The following is a 24,326-nucleotide window of genomic DNA, read 5'->3' on the forward strand; positions in this document are numbered from 1 at the left end:
CCTAGCCTGAGTGATGTGAAACCAGGATGGGAGTCCAGCAACTTTGACCGCTGTAGTTCTATCAATTATTATCATGGCTTATAGTCTGCCCTTTCCCTACAAAAACATATACTCCAGCATAGTAATGTTCATTGTGTTTCCTGGCGTACTTCAAACCGCTCACGACGAATGGTGCTTAGCAACTAGCAGGTATTTAGTGCTGTTCTGCTGAGAAACAGAAGCGGAAAGGAATCCGCACTGAGCCGCACACGGCCTGGGAGCCACATCATAACACACGCAAACACAAGCTACAAGACACTGCCCGCAGCTAGCCTAGGTTCACTTCCTGCCATCCAAGACCCTTCTATTCATGGAAGGCACAAGCAGGCCACCTGCGCTCTCCAGCGACCCTCCCCAGGAATCTGGACTCCAATGAACTTAGCTAGGTATCGCCGAGGCGCAGAACTACATTTCCCAGAATGCCGCGGAATCAAGAAGACTGCATTTCCCAGAGGGACCAGCGGCCGCTCTGTCCCGCCCCGGCCCCGCCCCGCCTCTCAGCACCTCAGCCCCTCAGCCCCTCAGCGGCAGCGGAGCTTCGGCCGCCAGGCTCGCGGCCCCAGGCTGAGGTAGCTGGTGGCGGAGTCCGCGCGCCGGCCTGCTACGGGCAGGCGGGAGGGCGGGGCCGGCGCCTCCCCCGCGAGCTTGGTCTGGCGAGGTTGGCGGACCGAGCCCGAGGTGAGCGCGGCGGGGCCTCTGTGCGGGTGGCCCGGCCTGTCACCTCCGCGCCGGTCCCTGCGCCCCTGGCGGCCCGGACGGGACGGGCCCCGAGCGCCCCACAGCCGGCCGGGCTCACCGCGTCGCGCCAGGCTCCTCCCGACGGGTTCCGGAGGGCGCGGGCCGCGGCCCGGGAGTCAAGGAGCCGCGCTCGAGAGGGCGCCTGGGCTCGGAGGGGCGCGGTGCGGCGGCGGGCCGCTGTGTGTCCCGGGCCGAGCCTGGGGTCTGACCCCGCACTACGGGACGGGGCGCGGGTGGGCGGCGCGGCCCGCTGTGCAGTGAGCTGAGCTCAGGGTTTAGGAGGGGCTCGAAAGGGACAGGAATTGCAGCCTTGGGTAACTTTGAGCGCGCGTCCTGCAGCGGGGATTGGCTTTTAGGGTACAGTGTGAATTTTTGGTTTCCTTTTCTCCCTTCTGCCTCTTTATGTCTTTGTCCTATGTCAATGGAAAACCCATGGTTTCATTTTCTGAAACAGTTTTCTCTAAAACTCTGGAAATTGATTCCTTGACAGGAGACAGAAATTGGGCGGAAGAAGCTTGAGGGTCAGGAAAGTTGTCATAGGATGCCCACTAACAATAGGACAGATCTCAGGTTCCCTTCTGGGTTGGATGTCCGTACCTCCCTCCGTGGCTGTGTGGACAGAGCCAGGTGCCCCTACACTGCCTTCAGTTCCCCAGTCTATAAAACGGGGTGCTGACAATGCCAGAAAGCTGTGGGGCTGAACAGTAATCAGTGCCTGGAACGGGGTGAGGCTCAGTGAGTTCCTGTAGTTGGTGGCATTAAGTGTCTTCTCCAGGTCTGTGTCGGGGAATTCTCTGAGGCAAGAAGCATGAGGGTCTGCAACCCCCTCTGCCTCTGCCCACTGCCTGCTTCTGCTGACCCTCTCTGAGGAAACATTTGGACTTTTGTGGGTGGTGGAAGGATTTCAGAGCAGCTGACTTCTGAGAGTAAAGTGGAAGGGGCTTCCTCCTGACCCCTTTTTCTTCTCTCAGATCTGCCTTTTGGAGACCATCGCCATCCAAGGGAAAGAGGCTGAAAAGAGGACATGGCTAATTGGCACAAGGAAGCAAGGGCTCAGGTGAGCTCAGTGCCATCTTGGTTCTTACCCAAGTCTTCCCCAGGATTTCGAGCACAAATCCTTTTACCGTGGAGGAGAACACTGCCCACACCTTTCCACATGTAGTGTCCCCTTTCTGTTCCTGATACACACACTGGGCTTACTAATCTCACTCCACCATCTGATTACAAATTTGACACTGCAGGAGACAGGTGTCTTTCTATCGCTAGGGGCAGAACAAACATGCACACCTGGGAAAATTTCTTTCTCACCTGCTGCTTTGACTCATCCATGTCTTCTTCCCTGTCCTTGACAAGAATGATTCTGAGTTCCAACAATTGTCACAATACCTCCCCCTGGCTTCCATGGCCTTAAGTGTTGGTTTTTTCTCCCTTTTACCTGTATGGATCATTGGCTTTGTCTATAGCAGTGGCAAAATCTGATCTTGACCTGCCATTTTCATCTTTATGCTTGGGGACAAGAGAGGCAGCCATCCAGGCCAGATGTCATTGGGAACAAAAGATAGCCATGTTCAGGAGACACAGTTGGAAGATACAGGATGGTTTCATGGGATATTAGTGATGGAGAAGCAGTGCATACAGTGTTTAGAAGTGGGGCTGTGATGCCAGAGGATGAGTTTTAACCTCTTTCTCCTGTTGTTTGTGGGCTGAAGGCAAATAATTCCACCCAACCTATGAGATACAAAGAACAGCCGTGCCTACCTCCTAGAGGAGGAGAGAGGATGACTTGAGTTAGTGCCTAGAGAATGTTTAGATGAGGACCTGGTACATCATAATACTTACTGCCTGGTATTTATGGCAGCTGAATAATGCTGTGTTAACAACTTCAAATGTTGAAGAGACTGCTTTCCAGTGTTTGTAGGAACTGGAAAATACTCCTTCATTCTCTACTCATTTTCATTTAACATTTGATGTTTTTTTGACCTTCCAGCATGCTGATGAGTCTGTTGAGGCTTTGCATTTATTTCTAGTTCTTAATATAGGAGGGCTGTTAGCGTCCTCATTTTAAATACATTTGAAGAAACTGAAGCTCAAATTAGATAACTCACGTTCAGGCTCAGTGAGTCTGGCCCTCAATCCAGGCTTAAATCCTCCAGTGACCCAGTAGATTGTTGGTTTCTATGTGGAGACAGGGCCTGAAAATGAAATGCAGTGGATGAAAAAAAAAAAAAAAAAAAAAAACAAAAAAACGAGAGATGTCGGGGCTTTAGCTCAGTGGTGAAAGCACTCGCCTGGCAAGTGCAAGGTCGTGAGTTCAATTGCTGGTACCAAAAAAAAAGCAAAAACAAGAAAATGAAAGAGACAGATTTATGGGATCAGGGGGCCATAGTATCTAGCACTGAAGCCTTGGTCATAGTTTTCTCTGGTCATTTTTTACAAAAAGCAGAAGTGAGAAATGAGAGGTTTAAAGTGCAGATAAGTGAGAACTTCATTGTTTACCTATCTCAGGGGCCATTTCTGGCTATGCCCTGGCCTTCATGTTTACTGTTCTTTAGGACCCATCTTAGCAAAGCATCTCATGTTGTCCCAGCAGCATTTCACTGAGACTAAGGTTTTGCATTCAATTCCTTAAACAATGCGTTTATAAGACTTTCTCCAGAACAACAATCATATGTCCTAGTAGAGCACAAAGTCCCTGGGTAACCTACGGTTAAAGTAGTTTAAATTAATCTCTGACCCACACTAGATCACCATGGAGAGCATGGCAGCCCCGGTCACATGTTAGCAGGGCACTTTCCTAATTTCGACACTGTCTTTGGACCCACAAGTGTGGTGGGAGTCAATCTGGGACTGTGGTCAGGACCTGCAGTTTGCTGATTGGGCAGCACTGTTTCCTTCAGGTTTTCCCACTCTATTCAAACAGGTCCAGGTTGCTGTCCTGTCTAGACTTTCTCCATCCCTCTGTGTGAGAATCCCCTATTGCATCTCTCTGTCTATGCCTGCTGCCCATGCTGCATGCTGTGCTGTGTCATACGTGGGATGGCAAATTTAAGATCAGAGAAGGAACAGGCTGGGAGCCGAGTTCACAGCTGGAAAGTTTCAGTTCTGGTTGTGCTGCTGCCCTAGTAAAGCATGTGGTCTGGGGTCTCATCTCCCTGCATCTCAGTTTTCTTTTGTCTCTGTAGTGAAGATTAAAGTAGGAGGTGACATACTGTCCTGCCTGCGCAGCTCCACCACCTGTTTTCCCCGTGGTGCTGGGAATCAAAGTAGGGCTTCTAGCATGCCGTGCAAGTATTTTACTGCTGAGTTAAGCCAAGGTCCTTTCATAGCTCTCTTCAGTTGTTTAAATTATTTCATGCATTTTCCTTGTCTGTCAGTTGGATTATAAATATTTTGAGGGCAAAGTTCATTTCTTGTATTCTCCTAATATGCCAGTACATTACTCTTACTGTACTTGTATGCTCAAAGTAAAATTACAGATTATAAAAAATACGTCTGAGTAGAAAAATGAACTCAGTTTCTCCCACTGCACTCTCTTAACACTTCTCATGCCACCGTGTGGAGTTTGTCTTTGCCCACTAAGCAAGCCATGCTACACGTGCAGACCACAGTTGTTGTCCTCTAACTCAGTTTAGTGCTAACACTGTCTGCTTAGAGATAGCATCAGATCCCAGAGATTGAGAGCTCAGTCCACCCCTTGCTTCAGGCACCACTTAAGGTTTGGGCTGATTATGAGCAATTGGCTATCACTAGCCTGTCATAAAAGATGAACACATTTTATATGAAGACGCACATAGACTGAGGTATGAGACAAGGGACCTGGAGCTCCCTGTCCTTCAGGCAGCTCCAGTCTCCAGAGACCTCAATGCATACAGCAGTCAGGCTCTCTCAGTCCTGTCCAGGTATTTATGGAGGTTTCACTACATAGGCATGGGTGCTTATGTATCATTGGCTAGCTTCCCCTCGCCTGATGTCCAAGAATCCCAGCCTGGAGTCAGCTCATTAACATGGAAAGATGTTTATCACTTTGGTGATTTTAAGAATTTTGGAAGCTGTGCCAGGAAATTGGGCTGAAGACAAAATATATATTTCATAATATCACAACACACATAAAAAAGAAAGTAAAATCACCATTGCTGCAACATCTGAAGGTATTTACTGACAGATCTTTGTTGTTCAGCCTTCAGAATCATTGTCTGTGTACATTTATTTATGTGCATACATCGGTATATATTTTACCATTTTAAACTTTATTGTGGTAAAATGTAATTTACCATTTTAACCCCTTTTGAGTGTGTAATTCAGTGGTATTTTGAGTACATACATTTACATTTTGAGCAACCATCATCATTGTCTCTCTGTTGTATATGTTGGCATAAAATAAGAACTCTGCTTAAAGGAAATAAGAAAATAGTTTATTCTGAGCCAAACATGAGTGACCATGACCTAGGAAGACAGATTCACATTACCTTAATGACATATTCTAAAACAAAGGAGGTTACATGAACTCTTATAGCCAAAGAACAAAGAAAGGCTTAAATTATTACATTTAACAGATCATTTTGGCATTAGGCATTAGGTAGGCAGCCTCTTACAACACGGAAAATCTTTCCTATAGAAATCCAGTGTTATCCTACTCCTAGCTTTAGGATTGGTGAAGGCTAGAGTTTTATTAACCTTAGCAGTACATTGCAGGAGGTTTACCTAATAGAATGTGAGGTCAAATAGCAAAAGTTAAAATACATGGCTGGTTTTCCGGAGTCCTTGCAGTAGCTGAGGATAATTTGGACTGTGGACCTGCAGCACTCCATCTCTCCACAGTCACCATGATCTACTCTGCTGAGGTCAGTCTGCAGGATCTAACATAATACACATGTGGCTTATTCAGAGAACTTGGGCCCCACATAGATTATCTCATGTTATCCTTGTAAGGTAGGTGCTGAAACACAGTTTTGCAAATTAGTTAAGAATGGAGCCTCAGACAGCCATTTGGATTGGAATTCTTCTACTATTGTCTCGTGGAAAGTATGTAATTTGGGCAGATTTTTCATATTCTGTGGTATTGTTTTTTCTTATGCATAATAGGGACAGTGATACTTTTTCTTCATAGGATTTCAGTGGAGATTAAATGTATCATGCACTAAAGATAAACATAAAGCAGTGAGAACAGTGTTGTACTTGGCCTGTAGAAAGTGGTTGGTAGTTGATAGTCATTTTAATTTTTGTAATTACTATCCTGAAGCTTGGCTAAGCAGACAGACAGTGCCTTAGTATTATTTGATGTAGCTTTCAGCAGTGAATATTTAAGTTTCCTCTTATTTTTTCACTATTACAAGTACTATAAGTATCTTTGTGCATGCAACTTCATGTACTGTAATGTATCCTCAATGCAACCTAAAAACAATAACCAATGAGTTGAGTATGCACATTTCCAAATGTTTTAATAGGTATCATGTAATCTCTTGAGAAATATTTTCATGAACACTCATTGATTGCCTCTAATTCCTTCAGATATCTCTCATAGTGATTGACACACAGCTAGTGTGGTGGTCAGCTTTCCATTACTGTTATCAAATACCTGGAGTAATCAATTTATAAGAAAGAAAGATTTACTTGGACTCTGGTTTCAGACATTTTGGTCCATGGTCACTTGGCATTGTAGCTTTGGGCCTGGGCTGGGGCAGGAGTATGTATCAAGGTGGCTGAAAGAGGCTACCAGGAAGAAAAGAGAAGGGGACAGGAACTGGCTGGAGATCCAGTGTCCCCTGTGAGGGCATGTTCCTAGTGACTTCACTTCCTTTCCACTAGAACCCACCTCCTAACCATTCTACTCCTCTCAGTGGCATCTTGGGCCAGCAGACAGGACTTCAACACATTGGTCTTTGAGAGGCAAGCAGAATCCAAACTGTAGCAGCCAGGTTCCTCTGTTAGGCTGCTCCATTTCTCACAGACCACCTGGACCTTCAGAACCTTGAGTGACATCAGCAGCGTTTCCCAGTAGCCTCTTTCTCCACTGCTACTTTCTTCCCTCCAAGAGCTCATCCTAAGTGAGCTGCAGTGGCTTGTCCTTTCAGGTGGAAGTGACCTTCGAGGATGTAGCTGTGCTATTTACTCGGGATGAGTGGAGGAAGCTGGATGCTCTGCAGAGAAGCTTGTACCGGGACGTGATGCTGGAGAACTATAGGAACCTGGCTTCCCTGGGTAAGGAAATTCCCGTAGAGACCAACCTCGGGAAAGGGAGGACTCAGTGCTTCCTTCCTACCCTGAGTAGTAGCTGTTGACCATCAAAAATGTCTCCTGAGTTTTGCGTTAGGATTGTACAAATTAGATGTCTCCAAATACATGTTGAAAGCATCCTCCCTGCTCAGGCAGGGAATGGACCGTACACAGGAACAGCAGATGGTGTTGGGAATCAATCCCTTTGTTCTATGGTTGCCTGTGGGAGCTTTCTTCACGGTCCTCTTTCCCCACACCAGTTCTCCTGTGGCTCCTGCTCACTGTGGCAGAGGACTTTGTCCCATCCTGGACCTGCACTTGCTTGTATTGGGGTCCGCAGAATTTCTCTCTTAAGAGCCAGGTGGTGAATATTTCAGGCTTTGTGGCCACAAGTGGTCTCTGTAATCTGTTTTTCTTAGTGTCTGGTGGTTTTGTGGTTTCTCAAATATTTTATGAATTCTTTTTTGTCTTATGAGCAGGATTCCCCTTTACCAAACCAAGGGTGATTTCCCTGTTGCAGCAAGGAGAAGATCCCTGGAAGGTTGAAAAAGAAATCCCTGGAGGCCCCTCACTCGGTGAGTGACTGAGCCCAAGGTGCCTGGGTTAATAGGAAGCAGGGGAATCTGGGAGTGTTGCCTGGCAACTTCTTCAGCTTTGGATCCTTAAGAAGAGAGAAAGGCAAAGCCCAGGGTCCTAGATGGGCTTCCTCTTTTTCTCCCGTAGTCATTTCTCACCTGAATCTCTCAGGGTCTCTCTTCTTATTCTTTCCTGTTGTTTCCCAGAAGGTCTATGTTTTTATGTATTGGTTCAACAAACAGTGTATTTAAGGAACTGCAAGTAATTCCTCTGGCTGCAGCTCAGGGTAGGTGCAGGAAAAGGGGAAGCTGAGGAAGGAATGACAGGAGGAAGTTGTGTAAGGACCACAGTGCTTTGGTGCAGTTCTGAGAGACTGGGACTGTCTCCTGGATGACTGGAAATAACTCAAGAATTCAAATAGCACTTTACATGATCCTGAAAGTTTAGAAAAATTGTTCTAAATCAGAAACAATTTAAATGTCCTTCAGTCAAATAGCTGATGAAACCATGATATGTCCTTTCTGTGGCATCCATCACCACACTTAAAATGAAAAGCACACTGATGTGGACAGAGCACCAAGGGACATTAAGGAATGAAGCAAGTTGCAGAGTGATGCTAAGCTATGCCACCATTTATGTTGATGGCAGTGTTGTATGTGTCTACACAGTGTAACATGATGTGGGAGCAAAGAGTAAGCTGAGGAGTAAGCGGGGTAAACTTAGCGGGGGGTACAGCCTAGCTGTTAACAGTAGTTACTTTTGGAATGAATCTAACACGTGTGGGATTTCTTTGCATGCAGTCTTTTACTGTTCCCAAGGGTGGGGTGTGTTCCTGAAGCTCTTATGGGATTTGATGTTAATGAGCATGGTGGAGGATAAACAATGGAGCAATGTGGAAGGTAAAGCTAAAGTGAGGCAGAACTGGAGCAGGAAGCCTCCCAGAGCCATTGCAGTCTTGTGGACCGGAAGCTGCTAAGGCCTGGACAGAGGCACCTGCCATAGGAGTCCTAGGGACAAGGAAGAGTCAGCTTGATAAGGGTACAGAAGGAGCTCAGTGCAAAATGGTTTTTGTTTGAAATGTGAGTCAAGTACTTGGTGGAGATCACTGGTGGGCAGGAATGTAAAGGAAAGGGAAGGGCTGGGACTCCCAAGAGGATGTCAGGGATCCCTCCCTGTGAAGGTGGCATTGGCAGCCTTGTGCTGACCAGGTGAGGGAACAGAGCTGAGGACAGAATCCCAGGGACCACTGAGAAAGACGACTTGGCCTGAGATGATACAGTCAGAAGAGAGAAACAGAGGTGACTGTGGAGAGGCAGCTTTTGTGGCACTGTGGGGCTGAGGGACGTTTACCTGGGGCTTTGGAGCTGGGGGTCCAGCTCTACCCTCTGCCACCACTCGACTGCCTGTCATGCTGAGTGAGCTCTGTGCTGGGTACTGGCAGAGCAGGAGGACATACAGGTCCTACCCTCACAGAGCTCAACACCAAGTGCAGGAAGATGCTAGACACACAGTGTGTGGCATGACAAATTCTGTTGAGGACCAGGGAGCAAAATGTACAGAGTACTGTGAGAGCACAGAACTGGAAGGGTGGCGGGAGAGGAAGGCCATTCACATCCACACGATCTGTCAGCTTCCAAAAGCCCCACATCTGAACACATGAGACTTTTAGGGGACTTTTAGATCCCAACCATAACAGAAGCCAAGGTTCCCAAAGGGATAGGAGCAGTAGAGGTAAGAGAAGTAGGAGGATTTGACACATGTCAAGATGGTAGAATAAGCAGTCTTGGTAATTGATTAAGTGACAAGGCTGAAAAGGAGGTGTCAAGGACACCTCTGAAAGTTTCCACTGAAAACTAGTGTCATTGACAGAAGAAAGAGGTTAAATGGGACTTTGGGGATAATCACGAATCTCATTTGAGCTGCCTTGGTGACAGAAAGTTGCTGTTTGCAGTAGATGGTCTTTACAAGCAGGAGTGGAGAACAGAGAAGTGTTGCCTCATGTGTAAATTTGTGATTGATACTGGTCCCTGGCAAGAGGCAGAGTAACAGAATACCTAAGGGACTCCATGGTCAGGGAAAATGAGTGCACAGTTGAGGCTTGTGGAAAAGGAGAAGAGCAGGCAGGACAGTATGTAGTTACTGTGACTTTGGAAGAATGTGCCTCAGTGAAAGTGAGGGGTCACTGGCAGGTGCTGTGTGGCGATGCACTAGGTGTGGCCTGTCTTAGCCAGGTGGAGGTCATAGTGCCTTAGAGAAGATAAGTAGGAGTAGAAGCTGAAGCGGACATGCTGAGGGATGAGAGGGAGAATGGTCCGTACGGAACACTCACATAGAAATAAATGCAGAGGGAGAAAACTGCAAGCTTAGTTGGGTGTGAACGAGTCAGTAGCAGTATTTGGAAGCACTTATCTCTGCGTGTACAAATGTTTATGTGTTTCTTTTTCAAATATAGTATAAAATATTCTGCATCTTGTTTTATTTGAAGCTCTCTCCATGTTGGTACACAGAGAGCTTCCTCATACTAATGAGTAGTTCTGAGGCCCTGGATAACTTTTTTTGTCTAAGAGATGCTCTTGATGTGGTTGTTCATGATGTTAGTCCATCAGGTCTACTTTGTACTAGGATTTTTTGAAATATTATATCTGTGTATTACTAGTATGAAAAGTGATTTAAAGCTAAACAAAAATGGGGAAATGTCCCCTAAATACTGAAAAACTAATGAAACAAATAATCCTGGTTGTGTTTCAGATTGGTAGTTTAGCACCATAGATAATTAGTTCAAATTTCTTTATATCACAGCAGTTTATTTGTAGTTTAATCTTAAGGGCAAAAATAACTATAAATAATAATGTTAATTTTGGTAGAAGTAATAAGTACCTTAACATATTTTTGGCTAAAGTGATTGATGTCTGAGATCTGCTTTAGCATAATTTGATGGAAGAGATTTTGGGTTTGCCATAACAGTACCACACAACAGTAGTCAGTACAGAATAAAGTGGTGTAAATTTCTATTTATTGTTTCATAGCCCTGGAGTTCCAAGGTCAATGTATCAGCAGTGTCCTTTCAACGCTAGGTAGAATGGATCCTTGTTTTCTCCTAGCACATGGTGGCAGCCAGCAATCCTTGATGCTGCCAGGCTGGCAGCTGTGTCATTCATGCCTTATCCTCGCCCTCCACATTGTACTCACTGTACATGCCTACAGCCATATTTCCCCATTTTCCAAGGGCACTCCTCATTGAATTACATTCTCTCCTAACAACGTCATCTTAATTATATCTGCAAAAGCCCTACTTCCAAATAGGTCACAATTTGGGGTACTAGAAATCAGGACTTCAACATTTTTGGGTGTGGAGAGTAACACAACCCATAATAAAGTTATAGATGAAACATTGTTAGTAGCTATTGAAATTGGCTGGGGGTTCATCATATGATTCGCTCTACTTTTGTATAAGCTGTAAGTTTTCCGTAAGTAAAAGATTTAAAAATTGGTTGCCAATAACAAATTTTCTAGACTAGCATTTCTCTTTTCTACGTTATAGAGGATGTTTACAAATGCGCATAGCGGGGCTGGGCATTTAGCTCAGTGGCATAAACGCCTGCCTTGTAAGCTCACAGTTGTAAGTTCAATCCCTGGTACCAAAAAATAAATAAATAAATAAATAAAAAAAGAAGAAGAAGAAGAAGAAATATACATTACAAATGCACATAGCTGCATGGTGATGTGTATAATTCCAGCACATAGCTTCCTCATTCCCTGACTGCAGAAGCCTTGCAAAACTGCAAATCTGAGTGACATTTTTATAAGAGTGACTTTGAACCTGACTGGCCAATAGGATAAAGTGAGGAAGGAAACATAGGACATAAATCTGACCTGGATTTAAAAAAAACTGGTGCTGCCTTCAGCCTGTGAGTAATCTTTTAAAATCCCATTATAGATATCAGTAAACCCCAACTGGCCCCAGTATGCCTTCCCTACCTGCTCTCTCATTAGCTGAGGATAGCTGGAAAGCTGTTCCATGTCACATTCCCACCCAGTTGTTTTTGTTGTAGAAGCAATCACATTGCATTGTGACTGCCTGCCAATTTCTTCATTTGTATGCCAAAATGTGAACTTGAAGAAATGAACCAGATCTATAGTGTGTTTTGGATCACCAGTAAAATGAAGCCTAATGCATACTGCATGTTTTATATTTGATGAATGAGTAGAATAAGAACCAGGCAATGCTTTCTGAAGTAACAGGAGTTCTGTGTACTAGATGACATAAACCTTGTGGAAAATAGTGCTAGAAAGGTGAGACACTGGGGTTAGAAGAACAAATTGAAGATCAACAGCAATATACATATAGAACAAGAAGATCCTGAACATGGATGGACTAGTAATGGTGTTGGAGGTATTTCACTGGTGGGGCTTCAGAGAATTTAGTGACTACCCGGACTTGGAACGCAGGAGAGAGAACACTGCAAGATGAAACTTAAGAATTTATGGGAGAGTAACTGAAAAGGTTATGATGTCATTCTAAACTGGGAAATACACACATACACACTTTGAAAAGAAATTGTTTTGGAAAAAATCAGTTTACATAAACTAGCTACCAAAGGCTAAAGTGCTGAAAGACTAAAGAAAAAAAAAGCAGACAAATCCAATAGCGCACAAAACACAATTTATTAGGGAGTTATGGACACAAGTTTGTCTGGGGCAGTAGCAAAAGAGGATGATCCTTGCACCTCTAAGCAGGAGGAAAGGGCTTACATGTTAGACTAGATAAGAGTAGCCTCTAGTCATCTGCATTGTGCCTGGGCTTCCTCAAACTGTATCATGTTTGTCACTACTTAAGAAGCATTGCAGGCATCAGTGGCAGACAGGAATCCCACAGCTAGCCAGTTTACAGACTTGGCCTGTCCTGTAGGGTTTAGAATGCATGTAGCTGGTAGACACAGTGGTGGTTATGACCAAGATGGTTGTAGTCATGTCAAGCTGCATTAGACAGATATTGGCTTCAGATTTGGACAGGCTGACTTCAAAAGAAAGATATTCAAATGGAAATTGTAGCCAGCCATTGAAAACAATTGTGCAGATACTTTAAAAAAAAAAAGTGGACTGGGTGTGGGGGCACATGCCTATAATTCCAGCACTCAGGAGGCCGAGGCAGGAGGATCACTGTGAATTCAAGACCAGCCTGTGTTCCATAGTGAGTTCAAGACCAGCCTGGACTACAAAATGGAACTCTGTCTCAAAATAAAAGAATTCAGACAGTTATTCACATCAGGGGCGTGAAAGTAGACAGAATCATTCTGGGAAATAATGACATTGAAAAGACATCTCAGAGTACAGTTGTGAGCACAGGGAGGATGGGCTGGAGATTTAGCTCAGTGGCATAAACACCTGCCTGGCAAGTGTAAGGTCGTGAGTTTGAGCCCTGCTACAAAAACAAACACAAACAAACCCACAAGGAGGAGAATGTAGACCTGGTAACAGAAACTAGTTAGGGTGGTGATCCTCCATAAGATCATTCTGGGCTCTGAGTTTCTAACCTGTCTTAACCTTGTTCATGAGGCAGCTCAGGCCTGTGCTTGATTCTTGGAGCAGGTTTCACTGCAGCTCAGGAGATGTATTTGTGGACCTGTAAACATCTTGAGCAGATCATAAGGAACAATTAGGATGTCCACAATCCAAGACTTATTTCCTCATCAGTGGAAAAAAAATCCAAGCCTATAGTGATGCTTTTACATTTGGGGTGATTTACCAGAAGACTTTGGAGGTGCAATCACTTCAGTGGTAAATAAAACCTCCTGTGTCTCAATTCCTTCTTTAAAACAAACTTTTCAAAAGTTTTTATGTGCTTACAGTTTCTATTTTCTCATCTTCCTTGGTTTTTCTGTACGCTCCAGTTGGACTTTCTTCCTTACTGTTGCCCTAAAAGCACTGTTAGTAGATGCCTGACAACCTCTACCTTGCCACAATCAGAGCTAATCTTTTAGTCCTCAAGTTATTTGCCACTTCTCCCTGAAGTGACTTTTCCCTTTGGCTTCTGGAACTTCATACTCTCCTGATTTTCTTCTTAACTTCCAAATGTTTCAGTAACAAGGGGATTTCATTCCGCTCTTGAGCTTTAAATAAAATCTGTGTGCTGGTGACTCCCACATGCATATCTTTAGCTCTGACCTTTCTGCAGATCTGCAGAACAGTCTGTACTACTATTTTAGTGCCTTCCTTCAGTGCCAGCCCAGGCATCTCAGCCCTCACAGACATGTCCTAAACACAACATCCCTTCAGACTCACTCTTCCTGCTTTTCCCCTTTCTCAGAGGCTGGTAGCAGCACTCATTGTTTTCAGGCTTGAAACCTCTAGCTTCCTCTTTTCCTCCTTGGCACTTCCTTTGACATGTATCCTGATGCAGTCCTTTATCCCTCTAACTGTCTCTCACCTGAACAAGCACAGGCGCTCCCTAAAGTACCTCACCTCTCCTGCTTCCACTCATTCCCCTGTGCAGTCCTTTCTCTACACAGCAGCCGCCTTGAGTGAGCCCATAATTCCCACATTCATAGCATAAGACTTCAGAGTCCTGAGCAAGACCTAGGAGGCCTTATGTGGTTTGTCCCACCTAGTGCTCTTGTCTTACTCTGCTGTTTTTCCTCTTGTTCATTGCACTCCAGCCAAGTCAAGCTCTTTGCTGTTCTCAGAAGTCAGCCACACTTTTATGTTTGATGGCTTATATGCCTAGGAAGGTCTGTGCCAGCCTTTCAGGTTTTATTTATTGCATATACTTGTCATTTCATCCCTCCTCCATCCCCAACTCATGCACAAGCAATACATACACACCAAAACATAAGCTCCCCGAAGGCTGGGACCTTGTCTTTCCAAATGCATTATCAGCATTCCCCAGAATGTTACCTGGCCCATCGTAATGAATGTTCATGAATGGAAAAGGATGTCTCCAGCATAGGTATAGGTAAAGAAACAGTAAAAAATGGAATGTGCAAGAAACTGCAGGTAATTCACAATACCTGAAAAGAAAACAGGAGAAGGAGGTATGGGCAAAGGCAAAGAAAAATGTCAGATGGTGCAGTACCTTGTTCACCATAGAAAGGACTTTAGACTTCATTTATGATTCATTGAAGATTTATCAGAGGACCTTAAGGAAGTTTATACCACAAGTTGTGAATTTTAGAAAGATTACCTGATTACAGTGAGACTTTGGCAGAGGATTAGACTCAAGGTAGGGATACTAGTTGCGAAACTATACAGAGACAGGAACATCTAAAAACAGAATTTATTTTAGGTGCCTGACCCTGATGCTTAGGGTTCTAATAAAGGTGAGTTACTGTCAGAGCTGTAGCCTTTACACTACGGAGTCACTACCTTACCTTATGAGCTAGAATCTAGATTGGAAAATCTTGTGGTCTTATCCCAACAGAATATATACAAACCTAGAAACAGTGACTGATATACACAGGGAGAAGCGCTCCCAATACATTTCACCCAAATAATGAATTGAAATTTGACTATTTAATTTAGTGTGTTAGATGAAGAAGGAACTAGGAGAATGTTAAGTGGCGGGGGGACTATCTTTCCCTTACAATAAATAGTAAAAATATGAGTGCATAGGAAATTAGTCAAGGGGGATTGCCTACAGTGAAAATAATTTCAAAACCTGAACTGGGAATGGTGCACACACCTGTAGTACTGGCACTTGAGAAACTGAGGCAAGAGGATTGCTGCAAGTTCATAGCCAGCCTAAATATAGAACCAGACCCTGTCTCAGAAAAAAAAATCAAAACCTTAAGGAATAAGGTTCCTTAAAGAAGAAAGAGTTATCTAAAAAGGAAAGTGAGAAGTGAATAATAGTAGAAAAGCAGAATATATGATGATCATTAAACAGAAGGAATAGGTACGGAGTTTAGAAAGTTAATGTCTGGGGCCAGAGATTTAGCTCAGCAGCATAAGTGCCTGCCTGGCAAGCACAAGGTCGTGAGTTCAATCCCCGGTACAAAAAAAGAAAGAAAGAAAGTCATTGACAGGAATCTCAAACACAAGAGGAAAAAAAAAATAGTTACAGCTTGAAATAGTTAAATAGTTACAGCTAGCCCAAGAAAAAAGGGTCATCTCTGTGCACAAACATTCTTCTGATAAAATATTTACTGAATTCTGCCCTTAACTAATTGTAATGTTAATCCTGCTTTATCTTTTTATATTCATGCTTGTCTTGTCTTTGTTGATATTCATCAGTGCATCTTGCCCAGCCTCTTTCTTGATATAGGAATGGGCTACCTTCCCAGCTTGCAGCTCTTATTGTCTCTCCTGCCTTATGACACCTCTGAGGTTTAGTCAGTAATGATTTCCTGTGTGTACTGCCTTCATAATTCCCTGATAACCCATGTACTACTCTAGAAGGCAACTTCTGCAAGGGTATGTGTGCACGTGTGTCTGTGTGTCTGCACAAACACAGGCATGCAAGTATACAAGATTAGTATATGTGAAATAAATATGCAAGTAATTGAGACTGATATTCTTTAAATTAAGAATATTAAATAATTAAATATTGATTATATAGTATAAAGTGAATATAGTGAGTGTATTCATTTTTGCATGTAATTGGGATATCTAGAGAATCAGTAGGAAAGCAGGGCATACTAATCTACTTGTAAAGAACATTTTATGTAGAAAAAGAAAGTGAGATATACATAGTTATAGAAAGATATGTAAATATACATACTTATATGTGTATGTATTATATAACATGCATGTATTATTAAACATTTAACATTAGCAAGTGCTATAGAAAAACAATGGACTATGGAAGTTCGGTCAAGCAGAGATGCAGAGTGTTAACTTTTGAACTAAATCTGAAGGATACAAAGGAATTTAGGCATGAAATAAGAGAGGAAAGGCTGTCCAGATTAGGAATGATTATGCAGAGAAGAAAAAAAGATGATAATTTAGAGTCTATTGGGGCTTTAGATTCTGATCCTCAACTTTATTTCCTAACTTATGCTCCTCTGTATTCGCTTTTATCCTCTTTAAATGGATTTGCTTTATTTCCTTCATTCCTAGTACTTTTGTTCTCATCAGTTATTTTTATGTACTGCCTAACTCTATTTTTTCTCTTGCTACTTTTTGCCAGATACCAAGATCTTATTTCAATAGCATTATTATTCACTATGCATATTACTCTCAGTACCCAATTTCTATGATATAACAATAACCTCTTTAATCCCTACCACCTTCAGGATGGAAGAACAGTCAGAAAACTACAAAATCAACTCAAACACAAGACTCTTCATTTCAGAGACTGATAATGAAAAATCTCAAAATGAATGGACCATGGAACTTGAAATCAGAAAAATGTTGTACATATGAAGGCAAATTTGAGAAGAAGCCAGATAAAAAGGGAAGTTGTCAGATAGTTTCAGTCACCCACAAAAAAACCTTGACTCCGGAAAGAAGCCATAAAAATACTGAATCCAGCCAAAGCTATTCAAAGCCAGTTGTTCCCCGAGAGAAAATACCATCTAAATGTGAAAAGCAAGGAAACATTTTCAAACAGAACTCAGATTTATTTACTCAACCAAAAATTACAGCAGAGAGACGCTATCAGTGTAGTATGTGTGACAAAACCTTCATTAACACTTCATCTCTTCGTAAACACGAGAAAAACCATAGCGGAGAAAAATTATTTAAATGTAAGGAATGTTCAAAAGCCTTCAGCCAAAGTTCAGCTCTTATTCAGCATCAAATAATTCATACTGGAGAGAAGCCCTACATATGTAAAGAGTGTGGGAAAGCCTTCACTCTCAGCACATCCCTTTATAAACATTTAAGAACCCACACTGTAGAGAAATCCTATAGGTGTAAGGAATGTGGTAAAGCCTTCAGCCGAAGGTCAGGCCTTTTTATACATCAGAAAATCCATGCTGGAGAAAACCCTTATAAATATAATCCAGGTAGGAAGGCATCTAGTTGCAGTGCATCCCTTCCTGGTCAAAAAAATTACTCCAGAAAAAAGTCCTACTTATGTAATGAATGTGGCAACACCTTTAAGTCTAGCTCATCCCTTCGTTATCATCAGAGAATTCACACTGGAGAGAAGCCTTTCAAATGCAGTGAATGTGGGAGAGCCTTCAGTCAGAGTGCATCACTCATTCAACATGAACGAATTCACACTGGAGAAAAACCCTACAGGTGTAATGAATGTGGAAAAGGCTTCACTTCTATTTCACGACTCAACAGACATCGAATAATTCATACTGGAGAGAAGTTTTATAATTGTAATGAATGTGGCAAAGCCTTAAGTTCCCATTCAACCCTTATCATTCATGAGAGAATTCATACTGGAGAAAAACCATGTAAATGTAAGGTGTGTGGGAAAGCCTTCAGGCAAAGTTCAGCTCTCATTCAACATCAGAGAATGCATACTGGTGAAAGACCCTATAAGTGTAATGAGTGTGGGAAAACATTCAGGTGTAACTCATCGCTTAGTAATCATCAAAGAATTCATACTGGAGAGAAACCATATCGATGTGAGGAATGTGGGATGTCATTTGGCCAAAGTTCAGCTCTTATTCAACATCGAAGGATTCATACAGGAGAAAAACCCTTTAAGTGTAATACATGTGGGAAAACTTTTAGACAGAGCTCCTCACGTATTGCACATCAGAGAATCCATACAGGAGAGAAGCCCTATGAGTGTAACACATGTGGGAAACTTTTCAACCACAGGTCATCCCTTACTAATCATTATAAAATTCATATGGAAGAAGACCCCTAGAAAGTAGATTTGCATGTGTAAAAGCCTGAAACCAAAGCTCACCATCATATATACTCTTGAAAGTGATATAATGTCGTGCATAGGCAAAAAAAAAAAAATCCCTGTACTCATTTAGTTCTTATCAAATATCAAATCTCATGGATAAAATCTTAAATATGTATTAGGTAGTTGTTCATATCAGACACTTTTCAAAGTCTGAAATAAATTCATAACTGGAGATGTTGACTTTAGGCATTTGTAAAATATATTGGTTTTTCTTCTATAGGAGTATACACTAGACATATGTGATCATCAAAAATACCTGACTGGGTAGGGAGTGGTGCTCTAAATTTCTCACTGAACTACACTGGAAATATTTTTTATAGTGTTTTAATAACAGAAAGGATGGATCCAATAAATTACACATTTTTAGAGAAAAGGACCAAAATAAAATATAAAAAGAAACTGTAAACTACCTCTTATTGTCTTTTGTTTATTCTTTTTTCTGACCTAATGTCAGAACACTGTGCATGGATTTCACTAAAATGAAAGAAAATTTAAATGCGGTCTATTTCTTTGTTTTACTGTTAGTAACTGTGAATTGGGAATTATCTATCCAATTTCTGTCCTTAGAATTTTTTCATTGCTTTGAAGTTACTTATAAAAGCGTACCTACTGTTATCCTATGAGCTGCTATCTAGATATATTAAACAAAAAAATAGGCAGTTATTTCACTTCAGCAATTAAAGTTACCAAACATAGTTTTTTAAAATTTTATAACAAAGGACCTATCAACCATTAGCAGTCTAACACCTGTGACAGAATCGTGATGAGGACATTGCTGTAGTCTGAATGTGTTCTTTTTTTTTTTTTTTTGAAGTTATTTGAAAGTTCACATTATGATCCAAACCTCCAGTCAGACACAGTAGCACACACCTGTAATCTCAGAAGACTGAAGCAGGATTGCAAGCTCAAGGTTAACATGAGCAAGGTAGTAAGACTTGTCTATCTCAGTGTAGAAAAAACTGGAGACATAGCTCCATGATTCAAAACCCAGCAAGAAAGGGATCTTAATCTCCAAGACAATTAAGGTATTAAAGACTTATAAGTTATTAAGAAATGAGACTTTGAGGAAAAGGTGGTTAATTCATAAGAACAAAGCCCTCACAAGTAAAAGTGGTGCTGTATAAAAGAGATCCAAGGTAACTTGCTCTGCCTTCCATCATAAGGACAGGGAGGAGATGCACCTTATTCTTGGACTTCCCAGCCTCCAGAACTCTGAGAAATAATTTTCTATCATTCCTAAGTTACTGAGCCTTGCATATTGTTACAGCAGATCAAGTGGACTAAGACATCTGTTATTTCATAAATTTTTTTCTTACAGTGGGCGAGTTTTCTACCATTGAGCTACAGTCTCAGCCTAGTAAACTTTCTCTTTGATCCCTGGTTTGGGACTGGTACTACACTGCACACCATGGGTTTTAAAAAGAAAAGCACAAGTCTTCATCCAAAAACCTATGAATCCAGCTGGTATCATGGCAAAAACCAGCACCCTAGATGGCTGAGCCAAGAAGTTTGCAAATTCAAGCCCAACCGAGGCAATTTAGCACTGTAGACCCTGTGTCAAAAAATAAAAAGGGGTGATATTTAACTTAGTATGAAAGCCCTGGTTTCAATGAACAAACAGAAGAACGGTGGATTGGGAGGGAGGGAGCAGAAATGAGTAAGCAATGCATTATGTCACAGTATGTAAGAGTGGTTGTTTTAGCAGATAATAGAGTTGTGGAATTATGTGTTGGTACAAGAATCTTGTAAAGTTTTGTACAAGATAAATAAAGAGACCTAAAGAAGCAGTGGCTGGAATCATCAAAGAAAGCTTACCAGAGACAGTGATGCTGGAGTCAGTTTGCAAGATTCATAGGAACTCTTCTAAAGGGAAGATCATCTTCACAAGTACAACAGACTATGCATGCACTGGTACAGATACAGGATATGGCATATGTGAGAAACTCAAAATGCAAAATGGTGACCAAAGAATGACATGTTAAAGCTTAAGAAGAAGACAAAGATTAAAAAAAAAAAAAAAGGCCTCATTTACCATGGTGGGAGCCTGGGGTTTTAGCCCCAAGTTGATGTGAAGAAAGGGAATTTATCTTGGCATCAATGTGTAGAGGATAATTTTAAAGTGTTGAAGAAAGCTAGGTAGACAGGTGCCTAAAATTTTGGGCTATTTTAATTCAGTGATGAGTGAAGGAGAGTTCAAGCTCAAGCAGGACAGCATGGGTGAAGAACAGAAGTCATTCATTAGAATAAAGATGGGGAGGTTTTCATATTTATCTCAAGACAAGTAGATGAAGGTGGTGAGCAGCTAAGCTGATCTGCATAGGAGGCTGCAGACAGACACGTCCTCTTTGCAGTGATTTCATCTTTGTTCTGCACTAACTTTGTGGGATACCCTAAACGTATCCAGAGTTTTTCATCATGAATGAAAAGTCCATGGGTGCTGTTTTTCAGCTTCACTAATTAGCATTTAAATCATACAAGTAGTAACACAGGCTGAAAACCATACCTTTGCAAACAGATCTAAGCAATCCTTTAGGTGTTGGGCTAAGGGAAATGAAGGGGAATGGAGAGAAAAAACACTGTTTTGGCCAAAGTCTCAACTCACAAACAATCACTGATAAATAGAGCTTCAGGTCAGTACACATGCTCTGAAAATCAGAGATAACCTTGCTCCAGTGGCCATGCTTCTGAAAATCAGCAAGCTAACAACTGCCTCCACCTTGTGAAAGACCACCAGTTAAGGAGAGTATTATACTTCTAGAAGCAGCCAGCAAGTACTTCCATCTAGTGACAGGCTTTCTGAGACACGGTCAGTCTCAGCCATGCTAACAGTGACCATGCTAACAGCTGAAAGTTTGCCAATCTGTCAACACCTCTCCTAATGAAAACTGTGAATCCCAGACACCATACCTTCTAAAGCCTGGTATGGTCAGCTCTGGCTTCCTTCAGGGAGGCTGCTTTTGCAAATGCAGCTCTTCCTTACAGACACATATCTTCATCATGTTAACTTAAAAGTCTGTAGCCATTTCAGCAATTCTGCCCTAACTTTCTGATATTTATATTTCAGCCTCCCAAGTGAGATTATCAGATTCAGTATTTCTAGTTCTTATGGTAACTACTATAATCAATTTTATTTTGCATTTTGTAAGAATACTTAAGAACTATACTATCTGTATGCATTTGAATATCAATATGAGTAAATTTCATGGTTAACCTATAAAACATTGGATATCTGTTAAATGAAGGAAAAGTCCATTTGAAGCCCTTTCCTCAGTATTCAGTTGTTCATTCAATATCAAAAACAACAAAGTCAAATATAGACCAGAGTATACTAATATCTGAGCCTAAGAGATACATGATTTCCTCATCTTGTAACATATTAAAAGGATAAAGTAACAACTTTCCTGGTTAAAAGTAACAAATTTCCTGGTTAAAATGTTCCCAGGTGAAAGTGAAATAATAGGGTAAGAGTTGTAATGACCTGCCAAACTGCTTGTCATCATTGTCAGCCTTTTCAGCTCAGATGACTCAGTTCAATATTCCAAAAGTATTTGCTGATTCTAAAACTGCTAACAAATCTTCACACACCAAATAGAACCTTAAAATAATAAAAATTTAGTGACTCCTTTTACTATTACAGAAATTATTAGAGGTAAAATTTCTCCTTTTTACCACACAGGGCCAGATACAAATAATTAGAATGAGGAAGGAATTTCCTTTTACTTATGTGTTGTTTTTCTCTTGAAAAATATTGCTTAAGAGGTTATTTCAGCCCTTCCATATGAGAACTCATAAACAAGATAAAAATGTTTCAAAAGCTCACTTGGGTTGTGTTAGTGAAAATTATACTGCTTTGGTGGAAACAATACAAATTTAAGTAGAGACATAAAAATACAAATAGTTTTTATTCAGATCAAGTACTGGCTGGCCTCCCCATGTTCTGTATTTCTGCATGATGCTACAGAGACACCTGATATCCTTTCTACTAACACTGAAGTAATCATCTTGAAATCGTTTCCTTCAGTATTTAAACAAACTGAGCAGCTAAAGGATCTTTGTGATTTTGTTAGCACTCTCTAGCATTCAAAAATTTGTTGGGGGCCAGGTAGGAGGCTGCAAGAGGAGGATCACAAGCTCAAAGGCAGGTTGGGCAATTCAGCAGGACCCTGTCCCAAAATAAAAAGTTAAAAGGGCTAGGGTGTAGCTCAGTGGTAGAATGCTCACCTAACAGACACAGGGCCCTGGGTTCAATCAGCAGTACCACAAAAACAAACCTTTCAGAACTTTCAGCTGTGACTTGTGTACAGCTTGTTAAGTCATTCTCAAATCCTTATCCTTCTGAGAAATGAGGTCCCAGCGCTGAAATCTAGTGAGACAGGTATGTCTAGAAAGACAACTGAGAGCTGCTTACCTGGAGCAGAAGCTACCAGAGCCTAGTAGGAAAACTTAAGTGTCTATCACTGTGAATTGCTAGGGGTTGACAGTTAACAAGAGTGCAAGTATGAGAACAGCTTTAGCGGATTCCTCCAAACCTCCATTGCTGACACAATTTCAGCTGGTTCCAGGAATCGAGATAGATTCCCAGGGCGATGATCTGAGAACTACCATGGTGGCAGTAGAAGAGTCACTGCTGTGAAAATCCAAAACTCTAAGGGAGAAAAATTTGCAAGAGTCATGCTAGCTGGAGAGAAAACATTCCTCCCACTCTCATCCTAACCTCCCTGTCTCACCCAAGGGAGAGAAAGCATAGTCTACAGGGGTTAGGGCCTCAAGGAACTAGGTTGGAAACACTGCAGTTTACAGCAAAAGACAGAAGTTGCTGTCCTGCTCAAGTAGGTGCCATTGCCTGGACACAGGCCCACTGTAACACTGAGATTTAGCCGGAAGATAGTGTGTGCCCCTCAGGCCACAATAGAGCTAGTAGTAGACCACTTGTCCAGCATTTGTGAGGCCTGGGGTTCAGTAACCGGCACCATCAAAATAACAACAGTGCATGCCCTGTGCCACAATGCACCCCACTAACATTGGGTTAGCACAGAAAGACACTCCCCGAAGCACTAAATTAAAAGTGGAGAAAAAAAGATGATAGAGAAATGTGAACCTCTGGCCTCTATGGCTAGCCAATTCATAGCCTATTTAACAAAAGTCTAGCTGCATATTAAAAGGATTATAGCTGGTATGGTGGCACACATCTGTAATCCTAGCACTCAGGAGGCTGAGTCAGGAAGATCACTGAGTTCGAGGCCAGCCTAAACTACATAGCAAGACCCTGTCTTCAAAAATAAAACAAAAAAGGGATTATATACCTGGACCAAGTGGGATTTAATTCTAGAAATCCATGGTTCAGCATGTGAAAAGCAGTCATGTACTTTAATAGAATAAAGAGGATAAAATACGTTCATTTTGAAGTAGGAAAAATGAAAGCCCAAGATAAAAAGTACTAAACCAACTTGGAATAAAAGAGGTCTTCTTTAACATGGCAGAGGACATTTATGTGAAGCCCACAGCTGACTTCATGCTCAAGAGCAAATTGAAAGCTTTTTCCCCCAAGATCACAAGAAAGCCCATTTTGCCACTTCTACTATATTCAACTTTCTACTGAAAGTTCTACCCAGAGTAAGCAGTCAAGAAAAAGGAACAGCACCTAAACCAGAAGAAGTGGAACTGTCTATATTTGCAGGTGACATGACTTCATACATAGGAAATCCTGCCAGCTCTAGGGGTGCCTATGTGTAATCCCAGCTACTAAGAGGTTAAGGCAGAGATCACAAGTTTGAAGTCAGTCAGAGCAGCAGTGCAATCCTGTCTCAAAAAGTAAAAAGTCTGTTGGTAGAGTGCTTGCCAACATGGGTAAGGCCCTGAATTCAATTCCTTGCATTGAAAAAAAAAGCAAGTTCATCAAAACCTAAATGTAAGTGCTAAAACTATAAAACCCTTAGAGGAAAACATA

At 42.0% G+C, this 24,326-nt stretch overlaps 1 protein-coding gene across 2 annotated transcripts; it reads left to right on the forward strand.

Annotated features, from left to right (window-relative positions):
- The first annotated feature begins 525 nt into the window (after positions 1-525).
- Positions 526-20,166, forward strand: Znf354a (zinc finger protein 354A). Of its 2 annotated transcripts, XM_063230514.1 has the most exons (5): positions 526-717; positions 1,749-1,834; positions 6,849-6,975; positions 7,470-7,565; positions 16,797-18,788. In XM_063230514.1, exons 2-5 carry the CDS (start codon positions 1,802-1,804, stop codon positions 18,332-18,334), a joined length of 1,794 nt encoding a protein of 597 aa, XP_063086584.1. In that variant the 5' UTR covers positions 526-717; positions 1,749-1,801; the 3' UTR covers positions 18,335-18,788. The 2 variants fall into 2 exon arrangements, with proteins under 2 accessions (XP_063086584.1, XP_063086585.1); XM_063230515.1 differs by lacking the exon at positions 1,749-1,834 and having other exon boundaries at positions 16,797-20,166.
- Positions 20,167-24,326: the final 4,160 nt, after the last annotated feature.

The sequence above is a fragment of the Cavia porcellus genome, unplaced genomic scaffold, assembly GCF_034190915.1.
Source record: "Cavia porcellus strain 051 isolate PalLab524CR breed Dunkin Hartley unplaced genomic scaffold, mCavPor4.1 scaffold_19, whole genome shotgun sequence".
Classification (NCBI taxonomy): Eukaryota; Metazoa; Chordata; class Mammalia; order Rodentia; family Caviidae; genus Cavia; species Cavia porcellus.

Coding starts and splice junctions, on each gene's coding strand:
- Znf354a (XM_063230514.1), top strand. CDS start 1,802: ATGGCTAATTGGCACAAGGAAGCAAGGGCTCAG. Junction 1,835..6,848: donor ACAAGGAAGCAAGGGCTCAG/GTGAGCTCAGTG, acceptor TTGTCCTTTCAG/GTGGAAGTGACCTTCGAGGA. Junction 7,566..16,796: donor CCCTGGAGGCCCCTCACTCG/GTGAGTGACTGA, acceptor TACCACCTTCAG/GATGGAAGAACAGTCAGAAA.